The 21,059-nt window shown below is 36.9% G+C and overlaps 1 protein-coding gene across 2 annotated transcripts in view; it reads right to left on the bottom strand.

Moving 5' to 3' along the window:
* Positions 1-2,317: 2,317 nt before the first annotated feature.
* The window catches only part of XIRP2 (xin actin binding repeat containing 2), a 71,532-nt gene continuing 52,790 nt past the window's right edge, over positions 2,318-21,059 (bottom strand). Inside the window, exons 7-9 of one of the 2 annotated variants that reach the window (XM_007183218.2) lie at positions 11,094-20,448; positions 8,868-9,001; positions 4,064-4,200 (exon numbers count right to left, since the gene is read on the bottom strand). In XM_007183218.2, the coding sequence (XP_007183280.2) occupies positions 8,907-9,001; positions 11,094-20,448 (9,450 nt within the window). In that variant the 3' untranslated portion in view covers positions 4,064-4,200; positions 8,868-8,906. Of the gene's footprint in view, positions 4,201-8,867; positions 9,002-11,093; positions 20,449-21,059 lie in introns of both variants that reach the window. The other variant, XM_007183219.3, reaches the window with a different exon arrangement.

The following is a 21,059-nucleotide window of genomic DNA, read 5'->3' as shown; positions in this document are numbered from 1 at the left end:
CATACATCTATATATGACATAGTTCTGTGATATAAATCCCAAGTGAAAAATTATTGGGAAGTTGTTTCATAATATTAATAGATGTATTTTAAAAAGACTCAAGGTGAAAGGTGATTACTGCTGTTATGGACTGAATTGTGTCCCCCTAAAATTAATATGTTGAAGTCCTAAACCCCAGTATCTGGAAAAGTGACTACATTTGGAGGTTGGGTCTTTGAAGTGGTAATTAATGTAAAATGAGGTCATTAAGGTGGGCCCTAATCCAATATAACTGGTGTCATTATAAGAGGAAGAAATCTGGACACAGACCCATACAAAAGAAAGACCATGACAGAAAGAAGATGACCATTTGTAAGCCAAGTAGAGAGGCATCGGAAGAAACCAACTTGCCAACTTGATCTTGGACTTCAGCCTCCAGAACTGTGTGAAAATAAATTTCTGGTTGTTTAAGCTATTCAGTCTGTAGTACTTAGCTATGGCAGCCCCAGCAAACTGATACTCTGTCTGCAACAATAAGAAAACTTGCTGTATTTTGGAAATGTGTGTTTATCTGTACTTTAGTTCCTAAAGCTTGCTATTTATTTAGCTGAAAGATTTTGTCATAGAGTGAAACAATGCTCAGTAATAAATAAAACAATATTTGGACTTCTAAGTATATCTGAATTTTTAAAAACTCTTACATGTCATCTAAGGAAGGTGATGAAGTCAATAATTAAGATATTTCTGATAAAGAAGATTTTAAAACAATATGTTGTTGATTGAATGAAGGGTAAACAGAAGAACAATTCATATTTTTCTATTGTTTTCCCTGATATGTACCTTAGCTTATTTTAATCCCAAGTTTTAACATAACTGAACAGTGGACTGGGTTACCAAGATTAAGTGGGCAGAGTCCCAAGGTAGAATTTTTATAAAGAAAGGCACTTTTGTAAAAGCACAGCTGACATTAAGAAACTATATCTTAAGATACTGTCATGATCATTCATAAATTATTTTTTCTCTATGGAAACAGTTGTGTATTTCAGCATATATGATCGTAGATATAATGCTGTGTCTTTAAGAATATATGAAGAGTAGTGCAAAAGTGCAATAATTCAATTTAAACAATAATTTTGCTACTGTAGCCCCACAGCTTACTATTTTCTTGGCAGACTCTCACAGTATTCAATTAAATTGAGTAAAAATGTCCCCACAAAAGGTATATGTTGAAGCCCTATCCCCCAATGTGACTGTATTTAGAGGTAGGGCCGTTATAGAGGTCATTAAGGTTAAATGAGGTCCTTGGAGAGGGGCCCTAACCCAATAGGACTAGTGTCTTTACAGGAAGAGGAGGAGACATCAGCAGTGCACCTGCACAGAGGAGAGGCCACATGAGGACAGAATGAGAGGGCAGCCGTCTGTAAGTCAAGGAGAGGCGCCTTAGGAGAAACCAATCCTGCTGACACCTTGGTCTTGAACATCCAACCTCTAGAACTGTGAGAGTAAATTTCTCTTGTTTAAGCCATCCACTATGTGGTACTTTGTATGGCAGCCCTGGCAAACTAATAATGTCTCAGGTATCTGTTGAGAACATACTAACAAGAGAGAATTATTATAATTTCTAAAAAGAGCGAGTTTTCAACACTGCATTTTGGTTTGGACAGGCAATGGTTTGTGCTTATGTAGGAAAATATGAGATAAGGCCTGTTTCATATACGTACATTCTATATCACCAGGAAGCGGTTCATTTATATTCATGTTAGTTTTCTTCTTAGAATCATCAAATGTATTTGAGGAAAGGCAAATTCAGCAGAAAATTCAGAAGCCAAATCTTCTGTTTTCCTAACAGAAAAAATTAATATCCATTAATTAGGATAAGAAAAAAATCTGACAAAATGTAGTGATATTGCTTGTATGTTTATCAATTGCATATAGTAAGCACTTAAAAATGCAATTGGCATAATTTATTTAAGTAACTTCTAAAACCTTTCCAGTTCATTTGATTTCTGAGTATGGACTCCACATTAATTTGAAGAAAACTGGTATTTTTCATTACACGTTTATAGACATGTTCCATGATAGTTTAATGTAGGTAATTAATTAAAGAACCACAGTAGTCTTTGTATCTTTACAAAAAGAGCAAAACAGAGAAAGAATATTTTATATTTTCTAACAATACTGCGACTCTGGTTTAGTATTTCATTTTTCCAGGAGTGTGTGTGTGTGTGTGTGTGTGTGTGTGTGTATTAAATACTTGGCCCAAGACAAATATTTCCTAAATCATGGAAAACATACATACTTAGAATGACAATATATATGGAAAAAAGAAACACAAGTGTTTTGGTTTGCACCCCAGGTGATTTAATTTTATTTCAGCAGAAATTATAGAGGAAGTTTAAGAACAGTGATAAATACAGCAGTATAGAATGTCACCAGTGATGTTATCTGGCATGTTGAAAAACAGAGCAATATACTTAAGTGCCATTTGACAGGAAAACAGAGCTGTGTTGTTTCATCTCTTCGTTCCATTCAGATTCAAACCAATTATGAAAAACAACATATAGTGTAATACAAGGAATACTCCATTGTGATAGACATGAGATTTCTGAACGTTTACAATTTCAACAAAAGGTTATCAGAATCCCCAAAGTCCTATTTCAGGGCATTGATATTTCTCGGTGCCAGAGTGCAGACTGCAAGTGGCCAGAGATGTTTCACTCAGTGTCACTGTAGCACCTGTTCCTTTTAATTTGCTCTTCCACCGTGAGTTGTTCAAACTGGACCTCCACTGTGGGAAATGGAGGCTCAGTTGTAAATTCACTGCTTGAAGCATCAAAACTTGTGTTTCCATTAATATGTGCTGCTCCTATTGTTTCACCATGCCAATGTCTGATGTCCTTCTCCAATTCTCTTAAATACAAACATGGCATATTTTTAATTTGATCTACAGAATCTATTAAATTACGCTTAAAAATGTTCTCATTCTTCTTGGAAAAAGCAGCAATTTTCACAGTGTTAGAAAAGAAGAACTGCAGGTTTTTGTTATTTGAGTGGTTTCCTTTGATATTTAAGATATTTGTATCAGAAGAGGGCATTGACCTTTTCCCCTTTACTATGATCCTGTCATTGAGGCCTGACTTGGGGACAGACTGCACAGGACTGCCAGCAGTAGCTCTGTCAGTCTGTTTATCAAGAGCCATAGCCAGTACATTCCCCGAGTAGGTCTTTTCAGATTCAAATATACCAAGTAACTCTGAGATTCTAGAAGCATTTTCTAAGTTTTCAGTTTGATATTCATTTGCAGTGTGGTGCGCGTCACTTGACAGTGGCAATAGATTAGGAAATTCTAAAATAGATGTCTTCTGCCTGCAATTATTCAGATATGACGCTGCTACGTAATTGTTATTATTATTCTTATTCAAATTCTCTTTAGGATTTTCTGGCACCACCTCATCATCAGTGTTAGTAACCTGTAAAACTTCTGTACCATCAGGTTCATTAGTTTTTTCATTTTTCTCCTTCTCAGCACTCTGCACAACCACATTACTGTTGTCATGAAGATCCATTTCACTTTTCCTCTTATTCTTTGTATCTTTGGGCTCATTCAGCTTGTCTTGCACATTCTTATTTCCTTCCTTCTTCTCATCTTTTCTTGCTTCATACATTTCCACTTCTTTGATTCCTGTAACATCCTCTTTCTGACACATGTGGATGGGCTGCAGACATGGCTGCAGGAAAGAAATGTTATCTTGTTCTTGTCCTTTATTTTCCACAGTTTTCATGTGTTCTATCAGCGACTCACTTTTAAATTCAGCAGATGTAGAGGTTGTCATTTCCGGTGGCCATTTAGGTTTACTCATTTTGAGCTCCTCCTCAAGGGGGAAGGCTTTCTTAGGCATCTCCCTGGAAGGGGGCCAAATGATTTTTAATTTTCCCCTCTCCCCACATTTTCTCAAGTCATCCCTTTGCCCTTCACTGTTACCAGCATCTAAATGTTGATTAAGCTCTCCAAGCATGGGGGTATTTTCTGCATTGTTTTTACACATATTTGGTTCTTCATTGGGAGTAAAGTCAACTGAGCTGCTTTGATTTTTGCAATTCCATCGATCTTTATGCTGTTTGTGTCCAAAACCTTCATCATAATTTCCTTTAGATTTGAAAAGTTGTTTAAAGTGAGGTTTACAATATATTTGTCCATGAAGCGATGCATAATTTCCCAAACTGCCAAAAAGAAAAAACAAATTTAACATTCTAAATATACACTGCAAATTCATAAGGAATTAGGGAATTAATTATTTCAAGAATGAGTCAGAGATTCAGCACAATTAACTTACTGGCAATAGGAATGTGCTTATTAATTGAACATTCCTGTTAGATAATAGTCACCACTAATGCCCTACATGATACTTGTCTCGGAGTATTTAGAATTTCATGCTGTATGTCAGGTATTGGTATAATAGGTATTATAGTGTAATGCATATGTAGTTATAGATTGTGTAAAATGATAGGACTAAGTCTTTGCTAACTCAGTGAATTGTGTGAGGGGTTTCAGTTTTCAATAAATCCTGAATAGCATACATGCAAAAATCAACTATTTGAGCTTCCTTGTTAACTGGATTTTGAATGAATTGGAAAGCTTGCCTATGCAATTTTTTTTATCTTGTCTCTTTGGAGAGATTAACAAATAGAATGCCTGTTAAAATTAAAATCAAATTTAGTCAAAGGCAGCAGCATCATTTTTTGAATATTTCTGAACCTCCACATAAAAACAGAAAGCAAAACTTAAAACCCATGGATAAAATTACAACAAAACTAAATGACAAGGTATCCTCACCAATCCCAAAATACAAGGAGGTAAGGACAAACCAACAACAACTACAAGACTAGCACAATAGTTGCATCTGTATGGGTGACAGTAGAGGGAGAAATGAAGGTGTCTAATGGACCTGACAATATGAGACCACAACATAGGCAATCAATATTTCCTGGAAAGTGTCACATGCCAATCAGAGAGCAGCAGCTGAAATTGGGAGAGGTTTTGCCCGTTTCAATAGCCAGTGAGTGCGAAGGCCCTGTGGTAGGAAAGACTGAAGAGGCTGGAGAAATCAAACTCAAAACTGACCCACTGAGATCCCCTCTTAGAACAAGACTCTATCCTGAGAAAAACAATTATGGGAGTGGAATCAAAATTGAGTTGGATAGTGATGACAGAAATGAAAAGAAGGTCCCAATCAACATGGGGGAGAGGATCCAAGGCAGGAAATCCAAGAAGTCAAGCCACCATACTTTTTTGAACAGTATATGAAAACCAGAAGAGGCAGTTCTGTGAAGTTGGGAAAACCATCCTGAATTCTGCTTCCTTCCAAGATTTGGATAAACTAATTCCATATAAAAATGAGCAACAGGAAAGTATCAAGGCCAAATAGTATATGAAGTTATTATAAGAAATGAAAGAATAAAGAGCATTATAATATCATTGCAGACAATGAAAACATGCTAGAAAAATGTGTTCTCAAAACATCAAAATTTTAACCTAATATTTCAAAATGAGCTAAAAGACATTAAGAAAATGATAAAAGACCAGCATGAATTGTAATTAGAAAAAGTCAGAAACAAGGTATCAGATATCAGGAAGAAAACAGGAGTAAAAGGAAAAATATCAAATATGTCAGCAATTAAAACTAAATTAAAAGACATACAAGAGCAAATTCATAGAAAGCATCTTAAGAAAAATACGAAAATAAAAAGCTGAAAATTTATAATCACAAATGAAAAAAGAGATAAGGATTTGAGAGATAATAGGAGCTCCTGAAGAAGAAAATAAAATAATGAAACAAGTTACATACTAAAAAGCTATAATTTAAGGAAACTTTCCCAATATAAAAAAGTATGAAATTACATATTGAAAGAGCACACTAAATAACTGACACTATTGATCCAGAATGACCAATACCAAGAAGTATTCTAATAAAATAAGGTTTGGGAAAGCAAAACTTAAGGAGCATGGGAAAGCTCCTCCAAGGAGCAGCAATAACATTTGGAACCAGCTAGATGTGAGAGAGAAAAAATAATGATTTTGAGGAACTGAAAGAAATTCATGAAAAGTAACATGCAAAACTAGGTTTAGGAAAAAATCCTTTGTGTATCTAAAAAGAAGAAAAGTCCATATTACTTATAAGGGCAAGAAAATTAGATTATTATCAGACCTTTCCAACACTTCATCCCAGAAAAAAAAGAAATAATGCATATAAGATACTCAATGAAAGAAAATGTAAGCCAAAAATTTTACTTTCAGCCAAACTTACCTTCCATTGTAATGATCACAAATTGTTATCAATATGTGAGAACTCAAGGAATAAAGTTTCTATGAGCCTTTTCAGAGGACTCTACTTGAAAATAAGCTTGAACAACCAGAATGACTATGGAAATGTCAATATAAGGACAGTTGACAAGCATTAAATAAATTGTTATCTATAAACTGAGATGAAATGAGGGCAAAGAGGGAGATAATATGACATGCATTAGCTACATACTATGACACCAAAGACATAGTACGACAATTTTAAAAAATGGGGTGTGGGTGATCAGAGGGGCAAATGCAATTTTTTAATGCTTTGATAATCAAATCAGTGGTGCTGATAATTTTGTGATTCCAAAACTTGTTGTCCAAATGAATATGGGAGAGTCTAATTCTGTTATCTCCTTTTCTTTTGAGAACCGGAAGCCCTGAAGTGGAAGAAAGGAGGTCCAGATGTAATAGAGAAGAGGCTAAGCAAAAGGAATGCAATTTTGAATTCAATTTGGAAATATCACTATGAATTCATGATATATTTTTTTCTTTATATATAAATATTTACTAGCTCTTAACACTAAAAAAGTTTAGAAATAGTGATCAACCCAGTAGAAAGAGCATCAAGATTATAGTCTTGAAATATCATTTCTCACTAAAGGAAATCAAGGCTTGGAGAAATAACTGGTTCCAGTAAATGGAACAGTAAATGCACAAGAGGAACATGGGACATCTAGTCCTATCAGATAAAGAGGAAGCTATCACAGACTACTAAGGTCCTGTCAAAAGGCCTCAGGAGACAATTTGAAGTGGCTTCCACTGGCCAGGGATAGAATAACTGGAGTTTCATTAATGATGATAATTGCATCTGATTGAAACCAATCGAATATGTGTAACTCTGAGCGTTTATAAAGACATTAAAATATTTTAAAAGTGGTTATCTCTAGGTGGTAGGAAACCATTACATTAAATTGTTAAATAAAGAACTGATACATTGACAAAACTGGTAAATAAAGGGAAAGAATTACATACTTATTCTGCCTTTCCTTTTTCAATTGTACCCCTGTATAACCAAACAGCAAATGAGGGGAAGCATCTTCCATAAAAGTATTCTCATAATGAAAAAGGAAGAACAAAATTAGAGTATCAGCATTTTGCAAACATCAATTAATGGATATAGGTATTAAGCTTCAGTACCTGCTATGATCACAAAATGAGAAAAGCAGACTCCCTATGTTCTTTCAAAAGGAATCAAATCTTAGTTTAAACTAGAACCTAGATTCAGCTGACAGTTTGTTGAAAATACAAAGGATAAAGGCGCATATGAACTGCACTGTGAGTGTGCAATCAGCAATGACAGACTGGAAAACTCTACCAGTCAAATATCCTGGGTCCTTCACAAATAGATTGTAAGAAATGAAAGGAATGGATGGAAAGTCCATAGATTAAAAAGACGTGAAAGACATATCAGAGTTTTAAAAAAGGACAAAACTAGAGTATAGAATCTAGGAAAGCACATTTGGATAAATAAAACTATAAAAATGCAAGGAAACAATTACTACAAAGGATATCATTTACTCACAGGCAAGAGAAAGGTTGTGTTTGGGTGGGGCCCAGGGAGGAAGGAGCTTCTGGAATGACTCGCAATGTTGTATTTCTTGACCTTGATAGTGGTTACAGTATGTTCACTTTATAATAATTTAGTGAGCCACATACTTGCTTTGTTTGGTTTTTTTGTATTTGTGGGTTTTTATATAATGATTTTTAAAAATAGCAGTCATTGAATAAATATTTTTGAGTCCTTATTGTATATCTGCGTTTACTAGGTGTTGGCAAGACAAACATTAATACATTTCCTACAGCCAGTGACAACTACATTAGATTGTGTTAAGAACGGGGCAAGCACAGGGAATGTTGTGATCCACATAGGGGAGTTAAAGCAGGTTTCGTCAAAGACATAAAGTCTCAGTTGAGATCTGAAGAATGAGTGGTTATTAGCTGGGTGGAGAGCTGGGAGAGAGGCATGGGAAAACTCCTCCAAGGAGCAGCAATAACATTTGGAACCAGCTAGATGTGAGAGAAAAAATAATGATTTTGAGGAACTGAAAGAAATTCATGAAAAGTAACATGCAACAGGAGGAAGGGGTGTTGGGAGATGAGAAGGGACAAGATCTTGATTTGCCTTTTAATTCATATTTAGATGTTAATTTGGGGCAGAAAGGACGCCATTATATGTTTTAAACTGAGAAGGGCTCTCAGATTTGCATTTTAGAAAGATCGTTACCCCTGCACTATGGAGCATGCCATTGGGGCAGGTTGATGGTGGTGAGAGTAAAACTTGATTTTTCTTATTTATGTGATCTCCATGCTGGGACAAAAGGGACCCTTCTGGATTTGATTAAGAAAGCAAAATGTCAAAAGGAAAAACGTCACAGCCATGCTGAGCAACACATAACAGAACATGACCACATTCCTATTTGGTGTTGTTTTAACTGATGGCAACAGGATCTGGAAAAGTTGACATCTTTCTAGAGACATGATGTTATAAGTATACTGCAGACTCTTCAAATATTTGTGCCCAGACCACAAAACATTTTACCTCAGTTTACTGTTGCAATGGTGGCAGCGGAAACAGGATTTATGAAAACTCTGCCTGTCTGCTACTAGGCACTCCATTGGATAAACCGTCTTTTGACAAAGTATACATATTTCCTTGTCTTGGAGTTGCAGTTTCTAAAAATAAAAATTTATAAAAGCTTATGTAATATTGTCTTCAGTCACATTGTAAAAACAAAACAAACAGCAACAGCATGTTAACTGGCCATGCAATCAGCGTAGAAAGCGCTAACACCACTGCCCTGCATGTTGCTCCTCCGGATGCAGGGCGTCCCACCATCAGGTTTAAGGTCCTGGTACAATCAACCTTATTCTGGTGTCCCTATTATTTGTACATTGTAAAAGTGGATTTTATTATTTCAGGAAATATACATGAGTATAACGTGTTCATTAACTTTAATACATTAAAAAGAATATATAGGGAACTCAGCCATGAGGAGCCCTGAGAACACTTATTCTAAATAACTCGGCTTTCCATATATATAAAGGTTTACACCTAACTTGGCCCAAAGTGTTTGTTTTTAAAGCATTCTGAAGAGATTTTTCCAAAATATATACGTATCTTTTTCAGCTGATACTGTATTTGTTTAGATATTTTCTTGATGACTTAGTGTTGACTCTCTAACACCAATTCTTAACTTTAAGACGAGCCTCCTAAATACACTGAAATGTTCAGGGCCATCTGTCCTCAATCTAAATGGCTTAAGATTTTATGGCTCTGGGGATTCTTATATCTGCCTCTTATGATTTTCCTACCTCTACCTATAGTCACATGCTGCTGCTTGCATGTGAATGCCAGCTCCTATGAATAACAGTAGTTATATTACTAACCTGTGTTTGCATAATGGTTCAAAACTGACACAGAACTTTCACCGGAGTATTGTTTTGATCTTCACAACAATCCTGTGAGAATAACTAAGCTTTCCTAGTAGTTATATACAAGAGCATATATGCTCAATGTTCTTTATATAAAAAAATACATACACTTTAATGCTTTGATGCTCAATTTGGGCTACTGAGATATCCCCTTTGTTTATTTTGTACTAATAGGAAACACACTTCTATATTTAATACCATTTTCCTTGTGTTTTTTGTTTGTAGTTGTCTTAGAAACTAAGCATTTGAAATTAATTAGACAGCTTTGCTTAATTATGCCAGAAGCAAGTACATTAAGAAATCATATTAACCTGATAAACTAGACACATATGTTGCAAATATGATAGAGGCAGAATTATTAGTTTCAGCAGTTTTTATTTTGAAACTCGCTATTTCAATCTGTCTAAAAGAATGCACTACATTAATTATGTCAAGTCTTTTTATTGTGAAGCCTCATTAATTGTAAGAAGTAGGAAAATATAAAGAAATGAGCTGTTCTCTGACGTTAAAAAATTTGTACTAAGTTCATATGTTTTAAATCTCCCTCCTTCCAAATATAATCATATTTTAAAATTATTGTCCATGTTTATCTATGAATGAGGCCAGTTGAGTTATAATTTGGGGTTTAAAAAAGGTGAAAAATATCATTTATAGAAAAAAAAAACAGTGGCAGTAGAGAAAGCTAATTCCATCCAACTCAGTAACAATAATTTATATACAAAAGGTCTAATTCCATACCTACACTTTTGTCAGAGATCCCAATCAATAAAAATCCTTAAAACACATATGAAGAGTGTAAATTGTTTCTTGGATTATTAACAGGTTGTGTTGAATTCAAACTCAAATACCACTTAAGTCTGACAGTTAAAAATCCGTCAGTAGTAGGTCAAGGAATATTATCTAATATTGTCTTTAACAAGTGGTTGAAATAATAACTTTTCATAAGAAATATTCGTAATGTGCTAATGGTATACAATGATTAATAAATATATAGTTCCATATAATAGTTAATACTGTCACAATAACAATTATTATTATACCTGCTGCTTTATCCAAAGCCTTATTTACGTTGACAAACACAGGTCTCAATAATCTATATAGTAGTATTTGTTACTCTCACACAGTGCTGGTGAATCATATTAAATTCCTTTGTAAAGAGAAAGTAGTAAAAGCAAGCATTGTAAAGGAAAGGATATCAACAACCAGGGAAAGCTGTTAGTTTTAGGTTATGTTGTTTAGTACTTTCCAGGTACTCATTTATCTGCAAATCGTCTTAGTTATGGAACAGGTGCCTTTAAATGGGTTAATCTTCACTCTTTGCAAGCTCATTTACCACTTATAAATGCAGCTTCCTCTTGAAAGGTGGTTTTCATCTCAGTTGCAGAAGCATCTGAGGTTGCACATCCCAGGTTTTTAAACACTCTTTCACTCTCCTGCCACGCCTGTTGAAAATTCCTCCTGAGTTCTTTAGGTGAATCAGAAACATCTAAAATATGGCCAGCGATGACATCCTCATAGGTTGGTGGGGCGTGCTTGAAGTCAGAGCCGGATCTGCCAGCTTCTGAGCCTTGTGATGAAGAGACCATCATCTTCGACCCAACAACTTGACTCTCAAATGCATCCACACCTGAGAAAAGTTCACTTAGAGATCTTGTTTCAGAGCGGATGCTGGGCGGCTTAACAGGCATCATTTCTTGCAGCTCTCTAGGATGACTGTGAGAAAAGCCGGTAAAGCTAGCGCTTTCTAAAGATGTTAATCCAAATTCCTCCTTACAAAATGTACGACTTTCTTGTTTTATATTATGGTTTGCTTCTCCATTTGCATAAACTCTTCTATTTGACTTTGCGTCAAAACCTAGGCCATCCTCAAATCCCCTGAACCATCTGTTTATTTCATTTTCATGGTCATTCATGACATTTTCAGCCATTTGAGCAGTCCGGTTGGCGGCTTCATACCTCTGCATGTGCTCTGATAGGTGAGGTTTTTCGACTTTGCGGATGATTTCGACTGCGTCAAAACTCTCAGTATCTGGCACTATGCGCTTAGTGGAATTTACTCCATCTTTGCGAACGTAAGTCGTCCTTTTCCCTACTTTCCTTTCTTCCTCTTGAGCTTCCATGGATTCTCTGAAGGAACCACTATCAGAGTGATTTACACTTATAGGTATTGTGATTGTTGGTGGAGAGTCCCTACCACGAGCCTCTATCTTAATTTGACGACGAAGTGTTGCAGGAGATGTGATGATCTCAGACCTCTTCTCTACAATGGGAACCGGGGTTATGGATGAACCTGGGATGGTCCCCCTGGATAACTTCGCAGTGGTGTCTTTGAGTTTGACAAGCTGTTCAGAGTGACTCTTGGGTGGAGACGGGGAGGTATTTGCTCTGAGAATTCTAGGTGGTTGTGACACAGGTCTTGGTGATGGTTCAGCAAAACTGTCCTTTTTAGGGGACTGGGAAAGCTCATCCTTAGCAGAGGTTTCTGTTTGCCGTGCAGTAGACTCGATTGTTATGAAAGCTGGTGATGGCGGGCGTGTTTTTAAAGAGGGAGGAGAAGCCTTGGCATCATCTAGTTTAATTTCCTGATGGGTTTTCACCTGATGCTGAGCAGTTGCTTCTTGATGAGTTGCTACTTGGTGGTGCTCTGTTTTTTCTACAATTGTATTTTCTTTCCGCTCAGTGTTTTTATTATAGCTGACATCAGCATTAGACACTTTAGATAATGTTTCATTAACACTAGTAGCTTTATTTCTCTGCTTTCCTGCTTTAGAGGATATCATGGCTGTTTGAATTATATTTACACAGGACACAAGCATATCCTCTGCCTGAGTTTTAATGTGCATTATTTCTTCTTTGATTTTTTCTATGTTATTCTCCATAGCAATGCGAACTCCATATTCTCTTTTTTCTTCACTTAATAGCCATACTGGAACAATATTTAAGAGCATCTGAAATGTTTTAAGGCCATTTTTATCTGGCTCTGCTTCAAACTCTTTTACCCTAGACAAAATCTGTTGTAGTTCTTCACGTTTTCTCAAGAATTCCAATATATTTACAGCACATTTTCCATCATCCTGCTGGGATTCTCTCACAGAGGAAAATAAAGATTTGTCCTGTGTAATCTCTTGTTTTGAATCTTTAGTGTTAGAAAAGACTTGTTTCTGTTGTATGCCCTTGACGCCAAGACACTTTTCTTCCTGCAGATTATTACATGGCTGGGGCAATTTTTTATGTTCACCTTGACTTTCAGAAGTCTGTATATATGTTTGCTGAAAATTCTGAGTCTGTGAATCAAGATGTGCATCAGTAACCTTTTGTTTGACTACCTTCTGGGCTGATTTAGTCAAATGTTCTTGTTTTCTTTCAACTACTAGTTTCTCTTTCTTTGGACCAATCATTGGTGGTCCCTGAATTGTTTCTTCACTTCCTGGAAGTTTCCCACTCTCAGATTCTCTAAATTCTTTTTGCTTCTCACGAACTATATTGAGCTTACTTTCATGGCTTTTCTCTGTGGATTCTGTAGGCAGTTTTACTGTTACTGTCTTCTCCTTTGTAGGTAACGGATAATATTTTTCAGCCATCAATTGCTTATTGCTACATTCAGTCCTTGCTTCTGTTTTCTCGGTTTCCTGGTACTGTTGTTTGGTAATGGTTTGAACATCAACTTCAGCTTGCTTTTCATGGCTTTCATAGCTGCGGTTTGTTTTATTTAACTTATGGTCTAGAGTTGGAAGCTTGATGGTTTTAACTTTGAAACTGGGGGAAACTGGTTTGCTTTGGGGCAAGTGCAACTGCTCCAGATACTTCTTCTGTTGTGTTTGCTGTGTCCTACATTCTTGGTGACTCTGTTTAATTTCACGAGCTGATTTAGATTGGGTCATGTCCCTTGAGCTCTGCAAAGCTTCCTTTTTCACAGTATCTTTGTCTTCTGAGGCTGCTGGAACATGTTGGAGTCTCTTGGCAGCGAATGTCACTGCTGGTGTTGTGGAAAGCTGGTTATCAGTACACACTCCTAGTACTTGAGAAAGACTTTGAGAGACTGGGTTGGTTTGGGACACAGTGACCCCTGAATCCATTCCAGCTAGGGGGACCTCCTCCTTTGTTTTTTGTAACAGCACTTCCTTTTTCAACTCTGACATGTTTTGATTTTGGCTTTCTGTTTTGACTAGGTTGTAGCAAGAACTCTCCTGTTTTTTCTGTTTTTCAAGTTCTTCTCTTTGTTGTCTGTATTTTTCTTCAGCAATCATTAACGGCGTCTTAAATTTTCTCATATAAGGTTTTGGACTTTGCTGTCCTGAACCTGCTGGAAATGAATGAGATTTTACGAGAGGTGCTATCAGTTTTTCCTTGGGTGGTGAAGTTTCTGGAACTGTCTGTGAGAGAGACCTTGTAGAGTCCATAGATAATTGTTTTCTTTTATCAAGACTTTTTCTAGATACATTCTGCTTTGTCTCTATGTGTTCACTGCTACTTGCCATTATTACTCTTTTCTGATCCTTTGAGGGAGTAATTTTACATTCCATATCTGGCGGTGAATTTTCCAATTCAACTTTTGGGGAACTATGATTCTTCTTATCTTCTATCTGCTTGGGAAATTTGGGTTTGGGGAGTGTGGGAGGTGGCAAACGTCCTCCAGATTTTCCTGTTATGATTTTAGCCTGAGAGCTTGAGGCTTCTTCTTGGGAATATTGTATGAATGCTCCACTGTGCTTTTCTTGAACAGAAGAGGAAAGGAGATGTGCTGGTTTTAGAGATGGAGCTGGTGGAGGGGGAGGTGGTGGAAACATTGCTAGACATTCTCTTTCAAATTTCTCATCTTCTGGTGGTGGAGGAAGAGGGAGGCTTGGGAAATTCTCAAATTCAGCCTTTATCTTCTCTGTGGACAGTGAGGGAAGAAACACATTTTTTTCAGGCAACATCATGAAAGGAGGTGGAGGAGGAAGAGGAAATTCAATTTCAGCTGATGAATTGGAAGGTAGAGGAGGAGGTGGAGATGGAGGTGGAAGAGGGAACTCACTTTCTTTTGCATTATTTTCAGGGTTACAGTTGATTGGATTAAAGGACATTTCCATTGCCATTTTTAAGTCTTTGGAAGTATTTGTCTTCATTAGAAAGTCCTGGCTTTTCAGATGAATATCAGTCTGCTTTTTGTCAGTTGCCTTAAATTTATTGTGGCTTTTTGGGGAGACTTTCACTTCTGTTACATTTGACATGTCTTGATCCACAGGCAAAGTCTGCCACACTGGTTGAGGGGTCACGTTCTTTTTCTTTATATCTTTATTAGAATATTGCATTTCTTGCTTTAACAGAGTCTGCTTCTGAAAGTCCTCTGAAACTTCACATGTTTCTCCAGCCATCTTGTTGACTGGACCCTGGGTTAAACTGGGCTTAGAGCTTTGTGTATCTGTTGATGTTTTAGTGTTTTTGGTATTTTTAGGACTCTTGTCAGGGAAAGCCTCAATCTTCTGGTGGTCATTCCTCACTTCACAAGTTTCAGTCTGTTGCTTTCCAATTGTTTTATCAATAGATTGGGTAAAGACAGCACCCTTCTTCTGTTCTCTCACTGTCTCTGATTCCTTGGTTTTTAGATGTTCCCTAACTGACACAGTTGAAGTCCGTTGTCCACTCACACGTTCATCTCTAAGACGTTGCTCTGTTACGTTATCAGTCCAGATACCCATTCTGTCTCCCGATTCCAACACATTTTTAATAGCTTTGTGGTGTGAATTAGATAGCCTTCTAAGGTTTTTCTCAAGGGCATCATTGTTTTGTTCACGATCTATGACAATCTTTATGGTGCCCTTGGGGGCTTTTGGACGATTAACCTCAGTTCTTTCTTCTCTTAAATCCCCATAACAAGATTTGCCTATAGTTTGATTAAGAATGTCTGTTCCCCCCTGCCACCTGGCTGCCGGCTCAAATGGTCCTGGTCTTGGCTGAAGAACGCTTTTTTTGTCCCTCTGGACAGCCACCTGATGATTCTCGGTTTTCTGCTCTTCCTCAGATCCTACCATCACAGATTGCACATCTTCTTTGATTACACTTTTTTTATTTACCTCTTTGAAAGCTCTTTGTGCTTCTTTTAGATTCCTTAATGATGCTTCAAGGTCATCTCGGATAAGCTCCTTTTTCAGGATTTCCATCCTTGTGTTTGCAGTCTTTTCAAGGCATTCAGTAGCTTTCTCTATATCCCCAGGGATGACATCAGGCTGTTTAGATTCTTTCCATTTTTGACTTGATTCCTTAAGTGTGGCCAGCATGTCACCTTTTATAATTTCTTCTGTTTTAGCCACTGTTTTCTGACTTATGGCCTGGCTCAGGGAATTTAGGGTTGACTTCAAATCACCTTTTATGATTTCTTCTTTGGGTAACTTACAAGATGTACTCTGAGGCTCTGTCAGAAGAACCTTAACTGTATTATGCACATCTCCTGAGACGATGTCAGTTTCATTAACAGTACGTTCAACCTGAGATTGCCTTTTCTTTAATAACAGTTTTGTACCTTCTACATCGCCACCAATTATATTTTCCTCTTTTTCTTGTTTCCTAGCTGTTAGTGTTTCATCTGACCATGTCTGGAGCTGTCTGAGATAATCCAAAGCTCCAGTTTCTATGCATGTTGTAAAAAACTGAACATTTCCCCTCTCAGAGGCATCGATTTTAGCCCTTTCAGATATTTTATTGTTTGATATGGAAGATAGCAAATTATGAATGGTACATTTTACATCACCCCCTATTACTTCTTCACGCTTAATTGTGTCACCAGCATTTTCATGAAGAAGACAATAGATAGTCATGTGAACATCTCCTCTTTCATCTTCCTGAATCAAAATGCCTTTCTTTACAGATCCTTCCTCGGAGAACAGGTTTTTTATTGCTTGTTGGACATTACCACTCACTATCTCTTCTTTTTCAGCATGAAATTCTGTTGATCTGTTTAATAATTGAGCTTTGGTCAAATTAATGTTTCCCTTCTCTTCTTCACTAACCAAAATCTCTCTTTTCTTACAGTCTCTTTTGGAAAGTAGCTTCACCATTATACTTCTGAGATCAACCCTGAGGATTTCTTCTTTCTGTATCTCAGGAGAGGCTTGATTCAGGAGCTTGTATTTTGCCATTCGAACATCCCCAACTTCGTCAGCTTCAATGATGATTCCAGGAGCCTCAATAACTTTTTGAGAGTAGAGTTCTTCTAAGGTTTCTTTAATGCTCTTGCCAATAACTTCCACCTTTTCTACCCTATTTTCAGTAAATTCATGAAGGGGTGTAGTTTCAAAGAGCCATGTAGTTGTCTTGACATCAGAAGGAGGGATTTCTTCCTTGGTGACTTTTGTGATGCTTTCATCTGCTTCCTTAATAGAATCCAAAGTTTGATTTTCAAAAAGCCATACTGCCTGCTTCACATCACCTTTCTGCATATCTTCCTGGGTGACTGTTTTGATATTTTCATATCCTGACCCTTCTCCTCTCAGCTCATCTAGCGTGTGGGTCTCAAATAGCCAAGTAGATGTTTTAACATTGCCCTTTTGTATTTCATTGACACTTACTGTTCTTATATAAGTCTTCTTATCCAAATTTTCAGACTCAAAGAATTGTTTACTTGTCTTTACATCCCCACCTTGAATATAGTCTACAGTGGGCACGATATCACGTGGTTCTTTTGTAATCTGATCCAGTGGCTGGGTTTCAAATCTGTATCTGACAGAACTAACATCTCCCTTCTGAATGTCTTCTTGTGTGACAGATTTAATAACATACACAGTCTCTGATTCATTAATGGAGTCTAATGGTTTCGTTTCAAAAAGCCACCTTGTCCCTCGTACATCTCCATGAATTACCTCTTCCTTTTTAACTGTTGTCACTTCATGATAAAACCCTTCTACATCTTGAATTGCATAGAGTGGCTGGGTTTCAAAGAGCATTCTGTAGCTTTTTACGTCACCCTTTATTGCTTCTTCAGTAATTGTTTTCTTGGTGCTAATATAGTCAGATTCTTCTTTAATCTCATCTGAAGAAAAAGTCTCAAAAATAAAGCACCCCTTTCTTACATCTCCACCTTGTATGTCTGTCACTGTCTTAACTAATTTATCACCTTCTTGGCTTTCTTTTATCATATCAATTGGTTGGTTTTCAAAAAGCCACCTGCAATTTAAAACATTGCCTTTCTGAATATCTTCAGTCTTTAGGGTTTTGATCTTTTTCAAAACTTCCTCTGAACTGGAACTTATAGAATCTAAGGACTGACTTTCAAATTTATGTCGCAGGCTGGAGACATCCCCAGCTTGGATATCCATTTCCACGGCCTTGATTTCCTTTCCTTCTTCTCCTTGTATGCTGTCCAAATTTTCTGTCTCAAAAAGAAAGCATGCTGTACGAACATCCCCACCATGGATTTCCTCCTGTTTTACAGTTTGCAATTTGACTGTTGCTTCGGAGTCATCTTTTATGGAATCCAGTGACTGAGTTTCAAAGAGCCAAGTACAGGCTTTGACATCTCCCTTATGAATTTCTTCACTGCCAGTCATTAATGAAACTTTTTCATAAAGAGACTCCATTGGCTGGGTTTCAAAAAGCCATCTACAGGTTTTGACATCCCCTTTAATAATATCTGTAGCTTGTTCAGTTTTACTTTCTACTTCTTCCATATTACTAAAATATTTAATCGAATCAAGAGGTTGGGTTTCAAACAGCCATTTAGCAGATTTCACGTTCCCAGTCTGTATTTCTTGAGCAGATATTCCTCTAATTATCTGAAATTTATGAATGCTTTCATCAAACTGGTCAATGGGCCTTGTTTCAAAAAGCCACCTACAGCTTCTTACATCCCCTCTTAGGATTTCTTCTTGCTGGACTGTCTTTACTTGATGATATTTTCCAAGGTGATCTTGAATGGCATACAACGGTGTTGTTTCAAAGAGTGATTTATTTAACTCTACAGCACCTCTTGTGACTCCTTCCACCTCTATTTTATGCGATGCATCAAATTTAATTAAGTTGTTTGATTCAAAGATACGTGTGTAATTCCTTACATCTCCTCTGTCAACTTCTTCAAGTTTCACTGTTCGTATGTACTCTTTTTTATCTTCTCCAATCTCTTCCAGAGGTTGGGTTTCAAAAATCCATTTTTGGTGCCTAACATCCCCCTTTTCTTCTTCAGAAGTAGTAATTTTTTGAAGTTTTCCAACATCAGGGCTATCTTTTAAAGCCTTTATTGGAAGTGTTTCAAATAAATGCTTAGTAGTTTGTACATCACCCCCTATTATCTCTTCAGACCTTAGAGGGTCTGCATCAGGAACTTCTTTTAGAATATCTAATGGCTGTGTTTCAAACATCCGACACTTTCTAGAGACATCTGTACCTATTACTGTTTCCTTTTCAGTGATGACCTCTTCTGACTCTTCTTTGATTTTCTCCAAAGGTTGAGTTTCAAATAACCACTTTGCCCTACTCACCTCACCTTTGACATTTTCTTCCATGGATATTCCTCTGATGACTTTAATTTCTGTTATATCCTTGTTAATTGTGTCTAAGGGCTGTGTTTCAAACATCCAACGTGCTCTTCTCACATCCCCCTTTTCAACATCTTCTCTGTGAACAGTTTTAATTTCTAGCATTTGACCTGAACCATCTCTAATAACATATAATGGTTGAGTTTCAAAACATTTTATACTTCTCTTAACATTTCCCTTAATTTCTTTGAGCTCAGACCTGAGTTGCAGTAGGTGCACCTCATCTACTGAGTGAAGGTGTCTAAGTTGATCCAGATGTTGAGTTTCAAACATGTATCTCACAGTTTTGACATCCCCCCCGGTTATGTCCTTTATGGCAGTTACTATTGATTCTTCTTGACTTTGATGCATTTTATGCATTGAGTCTAATGGCTTTGTTTCAAACATCCACCGGGCTGTGCAGACATCTCCTCTGGCTAGCTCAGGAATTTTCTCAGCATTTTCTTCAGTGCCAGAAGAATGATCCCCCAGAGTATCGATGGGTTGAGTTTCAAACATCCATTTTGTATATTTCACATCACCACCAGCAATGATTTCTCGATCAGCAATGCCCTTGGAGATGTTATCTTCATCTGGAGAGCCATTGTTAATGGAATCTAATGGCTGATTCTCAAAGATCCATCTCATGGACTGCACCTCCCCCTTCAGAATTTCATCCCACTCCAAGTGTTCTCTTTCCGAGTTCAGACCTTTTTGAGAAATGTCATTCGTATTTTCAAAAACATACCGGGCTTGTTGCACATCTGCTGAAACTGAGCTCCCCAGGTTTACTTGACGAGAAACAATCTCAGAAACCTCACTGATATAATCTTTTTCTAAGTTTTTTCTTAACTCAGGATGGATGTGTTTATATAGACGGTTTAATTCATACAAATTTCTTTGCTTGGAATATAATTCTTTGGGGACTGGTGGTATTCTAGGAGGGCTGGGGAGTTCAGGGGACTGGGAAAATGCTGTCACATCTATTGGAGTTTGAAGTATGTCGGGTCGGGGAGGAGGAAATTCTTCTGCCTTTTCCAAAGAAGTGGCATTAACTTGTGCCAGAATCGAGGAAGTGGCAGTGTGGTCACTGTATCTTGTGGTTGATGTTTCCTTCCTCTGGCTGGTTGAAGTGTAAGAAGTGGAAGAGGCACCCACAATTGATGATGGCTTTAAAGTCTCTTCATATTCACTTTCAATCTTTAAGGGAGAGAAAATCAAATCTTATAAAGATGAGTGTAGTGGTAGAGACTTTTTAGGCACTGCCCTTCACCTGTCCACCTGCTACGACATCTGCACTGGGAACAACGGGTGGTATACTCCATTTAGAGACTCACTTAGGAGCAACAGTCAGTATTTGTTACTATCGTCCCTATAATCTATTTGCACTTTTTAGAGTTATATTCCCTATTCAATACATCAACGAGTCAGTATTTTAACATTTACACGTAATCTTGATTATTTTTCCTCCTTTACGTAATGTGCTATGCAGAGTAATCTAGAGGGAAACAATAAAAGTCTTAAAGGACTTTTGAGGGTTGTTTTGTTTTCCTTGGAATTTTAAACAGAACAGAGTAAGTAGCTGACATTTTAAAATTGGCTTTATTACTTTAATGTTAGTTATTAAACTTTAGTGCATACATAATTTTTTCTTCCCTAATTTTCTCTAGTGAGAAAAGTTTTCTTTCTACTGCTTTTCTCATATAGAATAATATTCTTCTTACGGAACAGAATAAGTACTGGCTCTGGATATTTTTTGTTGTTGTTGAAAAACCACCTCAAACATTCAATAATTTGAAAATGTTATGTAT

The sequence above is a fragment of the Balaenoptera acutorostrata genome, chromosome 8 (assembly GCF_949987535.1).
Source record: "Balaenoptera acutorostrata chromosome 8, mBalAcu1.1, whole genome shotgun sequence".
NCBI classification, from domain to species: Eukaryota; Metazoa; Chordata; class Mammalia; order Artiodactyla; family Balaenopteridae; genus Balaenoptera; species Balaenoptera acutorostrata.
The sequence above is the reverse complement of the archived record's forward strand: the minus strand, read 5'-3'. Positions and strand labels throughout refer to the sequence as shown.